The following is a 10,203-nucleotide window of genomic DNA, read 5'->3' on the forward strand; positions in this document are numbered from 1 at the left end:
TCTTTTAACAGTACGAGGAGAATAGAAAGCCCTGACTGAGAGCCAGAACTCCCAAGCAAGCACTTTGCACTTCTCCTGCCTGGCCCGTGACTTAGCCAAGATACTGTCCCTCTGTCAGAACCTCTGGGACTTGTGTCATCCTGCTGCTCTTCCAGCCCTCATTGCTTTGTAATAGAGGGTTCTGTTGATTCTACTCAGAGGTTGAGGGCCAGGGGTGTGTGCTGTGATGAACCAGACTGTTCTAGACACCAAAGAAACAACACGAATGAGGCAGATGCTGCCTTTTTGCTGAGAGGCTCCCCACTTGGGCAGAAGTAAAGCTCATATGTGGTTCTGTGTTGTGCTAGGAGGGTGGAGTTCGGGAGTGTTAGCCTGGGGCAGGGCCAGGGCCAGGGCCAGGCCTCTGCATTGAGGATGCAGGCTAACAAAGCAATGCTCTCACCAGTAATGTGGGGTAGGGGTTCCCCACTAAGAGCTGGGAAGTCTGGGGTGATTCTTTTGTGTCTCTCTGTACCATTTTAGATATTTGATGTCTGGACAATAGAGGAAGCCTCTGGAGGTAACTAACCTAGAACAGATCGTCCTCCCTTTCCCTCATCCATATAGGAAGATCTGTAGTCTGGCCTCCAGTGGGGATCACCTATCATGGGACCTTGATGAGGACCCAGCCAGGCTCTTGATGCCAGAATGCCCAAATTACCCCTGCCACACTTGGGAACTCGTGGCTGGTGCTAATGCTACTTGGGTGTAAGTGAGCCCCAGAGGAAGACTGATCAGGACACATGAGGACAGCCCTCTTGGGATTGGGGTGAGGTTCCTGTCACCTAGCCAATTCCTCTCATTTCTCCTGATAAGGGCCTCATGCAGACTGGTTGCGGGGGGTGGGGGTGCTACTGGGGTGATGTCACTGTGAGACTGTGTGGGAGAAGGGAGACTCATGAGTCAGATGTGATCCCAGTGCATTAGGAGGTGAGTGGTGGTGTTCTGTGAGAGAGACAGATATTAATCCAGAGCTTATGGGAAATGACAGCCACCAAGTGGCTTTAGAGGCAAAAATCATGATGGCTTTGGTTCAGGTCTTACCTCTTCAGCATCTCTGCCATTGGTCCCCAGGCCCAGTCTCTCCACTCCACACCCCTCCTGACACACAGAGCTAAGCTTGTCACTGCCCCACTTGAAAGCCTGAAGTCAGGGTACTCATCTCAACTTAGTTCACTTCTGCACACCCAGGTTATGCCACAGCCCCTCAAACCCACCCCCAAATCCCAGACATGGCGTCAGTTGTTCGCTCTGCTTAGGCAGCCTTCACCTTTCAGTCTCCTGAATGCCTTTCTTTGCCTTCTCGTCTTCCAGCCCTTAGACAGTGTGACTCTCCAGAGAAGCTCTGCCACATTTCCCACTCCCAGCTAGTTCAGTGTGCAGAGACTGTTCTTCCTCAGTCGCTTTCATCGGACTGTGGGTACAGGAAGGGCACATGGGGCCTCAGGCTCCCCAGTCAGGGCACAGGTTGCCCATACCCTGAAGGATGAATACTTGGTGGATAAATGAGCACTTTATAGGCAGAATCTTTCTGCCATTGTTTTTCCTTTTACCCCAGTTTATAACTGAGAAAAACAAGACATCAAGCACTTCTCCAAGGTTGTGTAGGGTGACACAAATTCCAACAAACTATAATTGCCATAAAGGTTATATGTGACATGTAAGTACACCTGGAGATATTTATAAAGGTTTCTATTGGTGCGTTATTTGAAATAGCAAAGAGTAAGATCTATTTGTATGTCCATGAAAAAGAGAACAGGGAAACAATAGCTACATGGGGAACAGATCGGGAGGATAGCAATTCCATGCCAGGCTGCTGGCATGGTGGTACACTCCTATCATTCCACTAGTGATGGCAGGAAAAGTGAGCAGGGAGATCAAGGTACCAGCCAACCCAAGGCCAAGAGAGATGGGTTAGCCGGGGGAAAGGGGGGGAATCAAAAGTAACCAGAGCAAAAGAAAGGGCATGATTCAAGCAGTAGAGGACCTACCCAGCCATGAATTCAAACCCCTGTACAGTCAAATTAATAATCAAACATGACTGATCAATTAGCTCCTGACAGTAGCTCAAAGCATTTACTTCTCCCGCCTAACAGTGGGCTTTGCCCTTCTTGCCTCCATGCTCTTCCATCATTCATTGAAATTTCTTGGTAAGCTTCTACTGTGCACCAGGTCCCCTTTGGTGCAGGAAGCCAAGCAGAGTAAGTCACTCTCACATTGTGACCTGACAGGCCGTTCCCTTCCACACAAACTCAAACAAACAACCTGGCAGGAGTAATGGTGGCAAGAATTCTTTCCATTTTAAAATATTATTTGAGACGGGAGTAGTGGCTCATGCCTGTAATCCTAGCTACTCAGGAGGCTGAGATCTGAGGATCAAGGTTCAAAGCCAGCCTAGGCACCAAAGGACCTGAGACTCTTACCTCCAATTAACCTCTAGAAAATGGGAAGTGGGGCTTGGCTCAAGGGTAGGGCGGTAGCCTTGAGCTGAAGAATTCAGGGACAATGCCCAGGCCTACTTCAAGCCCAATGACCCACAAAATATTCTTTGAGGTGCTGGTGGCTTGTGCTTGTGATCTTAGCTATTCAGGAGGCTAAGACCTGACTATTGCAGTTTGAGGCAAGCCTAGACAGGAAAGTCTGTGAAACTTTTATCTCCAATTAACTACCAGAATGGTAGAATGCTAGCCTTGAGCAAAAGAGCTCAGGGACAGCACTCAGGCCCTGAGTTCTAACCCCACAGCTGACCAAAAAAAAATGTTTTCTTTCTCTAGAGGCAGACTTCCAACTCTTATTGATTCTTGAGATTCTTTTTTTTTTTTTTTTTTTTTGCCAGTCCTGGGCTTGAGCTCAGGGCTTGAGCACTGTCCTTGGACTTTCTCAAGACTAGAGCTGTACCACTTGAGCCTCAGCACCACTTCCGGCTTTTTTCTATGTATGTGGTACCAAGGAATCGAACCCGGGTCTTCATGCATGCTAGGCAAGCACTTTAACCACTAGGCCAAACTCCCGGCCCCAAAATGAAATGTGAGGGATGATTTTTTTTTTTTGCCAGTCCTGGGCTTGAGCTCAGGGCTTGAGCACTGTCCTTGGACTTTCTCAAGGCTAGAGCTCTACCACTTGAGCCTCAGAACCACTTTTGGCTTTTTGCTACGTATGTGGTACCGAGGAATCGAACCCGGGTCTTCGTGCATGCTAGGCAAGCACTCTACCACTAAGCCAAACTCCCAGCCCGTCTCTTATTGATTCTTAAGACCCATAACAGGTGACTTGTCCCTCTGATCCTCAGTTTGCTCATCTAGGAAGTGGGGATGTAGCACTGACTCCCTGTGATGATGAGGGAGGTATGTGTGTACCCACACATGGCTCTGACATAGCCGTGTGCAGCCCAGTCCCCTCCTCTCCCTGGTGATACTGCTCAACAGTGTTTGAATATCTGAGGACATTATTTATTTCCAAACCCTTCACTGTGAGGTATTCCCTACCCCATTTGTGATGTCTCAACACCTATGATTTCAGCTACTTAGGAGGAAAGATCTAGAAGATCAAAGGTTTGAGGCCAATCTAGGTAACAATTTGGCAAGACCCCCATCTCAACCTGCAAACTGGCTATAGTCACACATATGTCATTCCAGCTATGCAGAAGGCACAGGAAGGAAGATCACAGTTGCATGAGACCAGCCCCAACAAAAATGCAGGACTTTATCTGAAAAAAAAAAGGCAAAACAAGACCAGAGGTATGGCTCATATGGTAGAGGGCCCATCTAGCAAGGGCAAAGCCCTGAGTTCAAACAACACACAATTAAAAAGCCCTATTCCGCCATATTGAGATATGCCTGTAATGTTAGCCACTTGGGAGGTAGAGGCAGAAGTCTGAAACCAGCTGGCACAAAGTAAGACTCTATCTCAAAAATAAAATTAAATAAAAGCAAAACAGGGCTAGGGGCATAGCTCAAGTGGTAGAATGTTTACTAGCAATGATTTAATCCCTAGTACCAAGCACACACACACACACACACACATACACACACACACACACACCACAAATTACCCATCCACCCCAGCGCTGTGGCACATACCTATAGTCCCAGCTACTCAAGAGCCCAGGAGTTTGATGCCTGAGCAATGTAGCAAAACCCTGTTTCAAAAAAAGAAAAGAAAACAAACCTTATTATTATTTTTCCCATGCTCTGGAAGATTTTGATCCCAAATTGCTTGTTTTAAGTCATTATTAATTTATCTCCCATTTTTTATTAATCAAAGACATTGATAGCTGCTGTTCAGAGCGTCTGATCTCTACATCCTGCTGGGAGCAGCGCGTGGCTGACATGCTCCTGGCCGGAGGCGGAGGAGCTCCACCGTGTGTGTGGTCTGGATGGCCTGGGGAGGGGTCAGCGAACAAGCAGTGTGCGCCTTTTCTTCTCTAATTGACCACGAGTGCTGGCTGCTGCTGGCCTTACTCAGGTAGGCACTGACTGGCAGGGCAGGGTCTGAGTTCCCAGGCCCTCCTCCCACAGGGTTCACTCCAAATAGATGGCGTGTACCAGTGCCACACAGAAGAGGGTGGGGTTCACATAATAAGAGGTGGCAAAGCAATCTGCGTGCGGGTCCCACAGGCTTTGGCTGGAGACCACCACGTCCTCCTGCCCCTTGCTCCCGATGCTGACAGAGCACACGATCTTGTAACGTGGTGGAGTGACAGCCTTCACCAGGTCCCGGATCTCAGCACTCAGAACGGTGGCCAGGTGGGCACACTGAGCAGGATGGTAGGCCACGTTGGCCAGCTTGGAGGGTAGGTGTGCCTGCATCAGCCCCTCTGCCTGGGCACGGGGGAATTTCACCTTGGGCCTGGCTGACCACAGGGGAACCTGGCATTAAGAGAGGAGGGAGATGAGTGTGTGGCAAACAGAATTTGGACTTGAAGCCTATCATGCTGGATTTGGAGCAGAAGTACAGGTAGAAGACGGGTGCAGAGCCTCAGATACAGGATAGAACTCTAGAAACTGTAGTGCTCTGCATGGCAGAAGGTACCCTGCTTCCATGTGGCCCCCATCTGTAACGAGGTCTCATGGCTCATGGCCCTGATGCCCTCCTCTCACTGCAGGTCCAGGCCACTGGTCGTACCTGCTCCTGAATGATGCTGGCCCGCCAGCCGGGGCTCACTGGGGGCTGCGCCTTTGTTTTCAAAGATGTCCGACTCTGAAGCAAAGAAAGTGAGGGTTGAAATGCACATCATTTACTGAATGCCCCCGAGTGTTTGGGGCCCAGTTTGCCTCAGAGCTGACTCACACAGAAGGTGATTCCGGTCAACATGGGGAATGAGCTGGGGAGGGAAGACTGGGGAGGGGCACTTGGCACTCACCTTGCTGGGGTCCTGCCAAAAGGCTGCACTCAGAATTACCCCAGCCAAGGGTCACAAGGCTGGAGAGTCCATCCATCAACAGTCCTGCTCCCTGCTCACTAGAGTGTGAGCCCCCAGCATTTGTAGCCTCCCTGGGGGTTCAGTGAAGCCATGAAAGACTTAGGAAGCCCTTGGTGCACATAGAAACTTCCCACAGGAGCTGCAGGTAGATGGGACGATTCGGGTGGCATATTGAGTCTACTACATCCTTTCCTTTAAGGCTCACAGTCATTAAAGAGCAGGAACATCATATATAAGATATTTAAATTTTGTGCCAGTACTAGAGCTTGAGTACTATGGCTTGCCAGTACTGGATACTCTCCCTTAGCTTTTTTGCCCAAGGCTGGCATTCTCCTACTTGAACCAAGGCTCCACTTCTAGTTTTTTGCTGGTTAATCAGAGATGAGAGTCTCACCCTGGGCTGGTTTTGAACTGCAGTTTTCAGATCTTAGCCTTCCAAGTAGTTAAGATTACAGGTGTGGCGCCACTGACATCCATATTATTAATAAGTAAGAAAATATTTATTACGAGGTAAAGTATTGGTGGAGAATGGTTTCTTGTATGAGGGCTGAGCTTAACATGGTGTCCCCTTCTCGCCCCATTCCTCCATATAGCACAGGATCAGGCATTGTGCTGGTGGTGGTTGATGGAAGCCACATGCCTGGAGGCTATTTTCTACTACTCTGTAAAGGGAAGATGGAGCCATCCTTTTCCTCCCAGGATGGCACCAAAGAACACAGGGAAGGAACTGTATAAGTAAAGTAGAGCACTGGCCCACAGGCGGTGTTCTTCAGGGTTCATTACCCTACCCCTCTAAGGGAGCAATGATCCCCTGAGTCTCCAGATATATGTATCTTTTCCTCCAGAAAATCTCTTTCCTGGCTCTATTCGCTAGCACTGAGGCCTGTCTCAGTTGCCCCTGAGATAATGCCACAAAACAAAGTAACCTTTCCTGGTACTCTCTTGGAGAATCACCTTATCCTATCTCCCTCTTTCCCTCTCCCTCTCCTTAACCACCCCCTGTGCCTGTTTATATGTCTGTCTGTCTGTCTGTCTATTTGTCTGTCTTACTCTCAGCCTCTCCTTGGGGAGCAGCCTGTTGCCTGTATTACCTACTTCTACTATCTTCCACGTGCAATCTGGCCCGTTACCCCTGTCTCCTCAGCTGCCCTGATAAGGCCTCTGGGGTCCCCAGTCTTCTCCCAGTTACCCTTGCCCATGCCTCCCTTTCTGAACCACCCCTCCCCCAGTGATGTAAGGATTTCTCTCTCCCTGATTGTCCTAAGGACTAAGTAAATCACCCACTCCAGTGTTTGGCAAACATTTGGGAAGAATTGTTTAGGAGGGGTTTCTGTTGGGTTTGAAGTACCTGACTCTAGGGATTATCCTACAGTCTCCAGGGGGTGGGGTCTGCAGATGCTATTACACTGAACATGTGTAAAGCCTGGCACTCTGCCTGGCATACAGCAGACCCTCAGAACATGGAGTTCTGTTTTCATTATGTCCTGTTCCCACTGCCAAAATATGGGCAGGAAGAACAATGATGGCCTTGCGCCCAAAGCCCCTCCACCCACTCAGGCTAAAGGCCTCCCCCCGGGAGTCCCTGCTGCTCACCTTGAGTTCCCTGGTCAGCCTGCGTGCAGCCAGGAGGCCCCGGACGCTGACCTTGGTAGCTCCTGCCTCTGGGCTTTCAGGAGCACGGCTGAGGCTTGTTCTCGATGGAGAACCTGGAGAAGGAGTGCTGCTCCCCTGACCAGCATGGCCAGCAGCCTGAGGAGACACAGTGGAGAATACGTAGATAGGCATACCAGCCAGGGTAGTACTTCCCCCAAGGAGTGTTTGGAAATACTAGAGGATACTAATACCTCCTCACAGACCCTGAAGACTAAGTGGGGTAATGTGCATATAAAGTATTGACCCGGCAATAATAGGTGTTCAATAAATGCTTGTTAAAGAAATGAATCTCGGAGCCGGGAGTTTGGTCCAGTGGTAGAGTGCTTGCCTAGCATGCACAAAGACTCAGGTTCGATTCCTCAGTACCACATACATAGAAAAAAGCTGGAAGTGGTGCTGAGGCTCAAGTGGTAGAGCTCTAGCCTTGAGTAAAAAAACCCCAAGGACAGTGCTCAGGCCCTGAGTCAAGCCCCAGGACTGGCAAAAAGAAAGAAAGAAAGAAAGAAAGAAAGAAAGAAAGAAAGAAAGAAAGAAAGAAAGAAAGAAAGAAAGAAAGAAAGGAAGGAAGGAAGGAAGAAAGAAAGAAAGGAAGAAAGAAAGGAATCTCCTAGAAGCAGTTTTCAGCTGGGTGCCAGCAGCGCATGCCTAGCAATTCAGGAGGCTGAGATTTGAGGATCACAGTTTAAATCCATCCCTGGGAGGAAAATCTATGAAACTCTTGTCTCCAGTAAACTACCCAAAAAGCAAGAAATGGAGTTGTGGCTCAAGTGGTAGCCTTGGGTATAAAAAGCACGGGGAAAGGACCCATGCCCTGAGTTCAAACCCCAGGACCAGCACATACAAAAACAGACAATTATCTTGAAACCTAACCAGTAAACAGTCATCTTACCCTGCAAAGTTGTTACAAACATTTGAGTGTGTGTGTGTGTGTGTGAGAGAGAGAGAGAGGAGAGAGAGAGAGACAGAGAGACAGACAGAGAGACAGACAGAGACAGAGAGAGAGACAGAGAAAGAGAGAGAGAGAGAGAGAGAGAGAGAGAGAGAGAGAGAGAGAGAGAGAGAGAGAGAGAGAGAGAGAGAGAGAGAGAGAAAGAGAATCTGGAGGGTTGAACTCAAAGCCCCACTCAGAGGAGGCAAGTGCATGCTACTAAGCTATACTGCCCGCCCCAGCTCTTCTTAAATATTTTGAGACAAGGTCCTACTAAATTGCTGAGATTATAGGACACGTGCCATCATGCCCAGCCACATTTAAAAAATCAATTTAAATGAAGGGAAGTGTAAGTAGAGCTCACCACATAGCATATATTCTTCTAAAGCCTTCACAGATATCAACTCATTATTTTGCTTTTTCAAATGAAGCATAGGGTGCAGTTTGGGCATGGCTGGATCTGACTATGTCTGCCAATCAGTAGGAGTTCAATAGTTGCTTTATTGTGGAACAGGATTTTTTTTTTTTTAGGCCTGGTAATACAGAAGATGAAGCCAGCTGGCGTTTGGGAAGCTCCATGCTGAGATGTGGTTGTGAAGGAGTAGTTGAGGAGTGTATGGAGGGAGTAGGATGAGAACAGGAGGACTAGAACAGTGACAGGAGGCAGTGAAACCTTCAAGACAACTCCCTGAAGGTCACAGTCCCCGTGGCCTCTCCAGAGTCAGGGAAGAGCCCTGGGACACTTTCCCTTTATATAACTGCGAACTTCCTCTAGTCAGCTTTGGCTTGACAGAGGGCCCAACTTGGCTAAGGAAGCAGGACTAATTGGTCATCAAAGGAGGGGAGGAGAAAAGCCCGACCAGCAGGAGGCTTCCTTTGTGTGTCTCCTCACCCCCCACCCCCACTCCTGGCCTAGCAAAACTTATCAGTGTCCCCTTCCCTTCCACCAGACTTCTCAGTGGCCCAGAGCTCCAGTGTGACAGCCAGGCCATCTTGGCTTTAAATCCTGGTTCTGCCACCCATGGACAACTAACTATTCTTCTGATTTCCTATTTGTGCCTTGGGCAACGTGTGTGCTTCCTGGGAAGGCCATGAGAACAGTCACCTCCATAAAATAGGATTGAGACACTTGGCTGGACATGGCCACCTAAGCCATCTCTAGGCTTGGTGCTAGCACTCCTGTCCTACAGCTGCGGACAGCCACAGGTGTCAGACCTTCAGATCCCACAGCCCCTTCCCCTCCAGATTGTGCATTCAGTTCTCCCAGCTGCCCCACAAAGCAGAAGATAGGGAAGAAGCAGATAGGGAATCCTACTTCATACAGTGGACTTGGGGCTTAGGGAATGCGCAAGGCTTTTCAGCATGTCAGATCCAAACCTGGGGGTGGGGGTTCTGAACCCAAACCTCTGGCCTAAACTGTGGGCAAGGGCAGTGCCTGAGCACTGTTGGGGGCTAGCGGCTCCAGGAGAAGCCCCTTCTCTGTCTGACGCCCTAGATCCTATTCTGTTTCAGGGCAGCAGATGCCAGCTCTGTCTTGCCCTAGCTCTGGGGCAAGCCTTTAGGGACTTCTTTTCCTCATCAGTGGCTGGGACACTTTCTTCTCTGCCAAACTGAGCATCTAAATGAGATGTGGTTCCAAAGCACACGTGACAGCGATTCCAACACCCTCCTCACTTTCTTCCCATGGGCCCAGGAGCTAGAGGCTGTGAAGGTCACACTCTTGTCTGGAAACTCCTGGGAAATCTTGTCCTTGTCCTGTCTGGCCTTCTGGGACATAATTCCTGGCAGGTGGCATTCACACCCCAGCCTCAAGGAACAGGAACAGGACAGAGTGACTGTAAAAGAAAAACACAGATTCAGAGAGGTGTGGCATCCCAAGTGCTAAAAGTATAGGTGGTGCCACTATACCTAGCTTTCTCTGCCTCTTGTAGTCACCTGTTGGACCGTTCACTCCTTTCTCCTGTGTTCTGCTTCTTTTCTCCTTTCCCTTCTCCACATCCTCATTCCCACTGTGTGGTCCCCAAGGCTTCCTGTCAGGCTCCAACAGAAGTCTGGGGCATGATATGCCCTTCATACTAAGCAGGACAAGGAGAATGGACCCTGCCCCCTGGCTTTTATCACAGGGCCCATAATTGTGGGAAATTACCCCAGGTCCCTGCAG

At 49.3% G+C, this 10,203-nt stretch overlaps 1 protein-coding gene across 1 annotated transcript; it reads right to left on the reverse strand.

Moving 5' to 3' along the window:
* Positions 1 to 4,559: 4,559 nt before the first annotated feature.
* On the reverse strand, positions 4,560 to 5,352 carry LOC150061787 (dynein light chain Tctex-type 4-like). Its single transcript, XM_090333988.1, has 3 exons — positions 5,329 to 5,352; positions 5,164 to 5,238; positions 4,560 to 4,907 (listed from the first exon to the last, which is right to left on the reverse strand). The coding sequence occupies exons 1-3, from the start codon at positions 5,350 to 5,352 to the stop codon at positions 4,560 to 4,562; spliced, it is 447 nt and encodes a 148-aa protein (XP_090190114.1).
* Between the last annotated feature and the right edge of the window lie 4,851 nt (positions 5,353 to 10,203).

Source organism: Megascapheus bottae, chromosome 6, assembly GCF_031878675.1.
Source record: "Megascapheus bottae isolate mThoBot1 chromosome 6, mThoBot2.hap1, whole genome shotgun sequence".
Classification (NCBI taxonomy): Eukaryota; Metazoa; Chordata; class Mammalia; order Rodentia; family Geomyidae; genus Megascapheus; species Megascapheus bottae.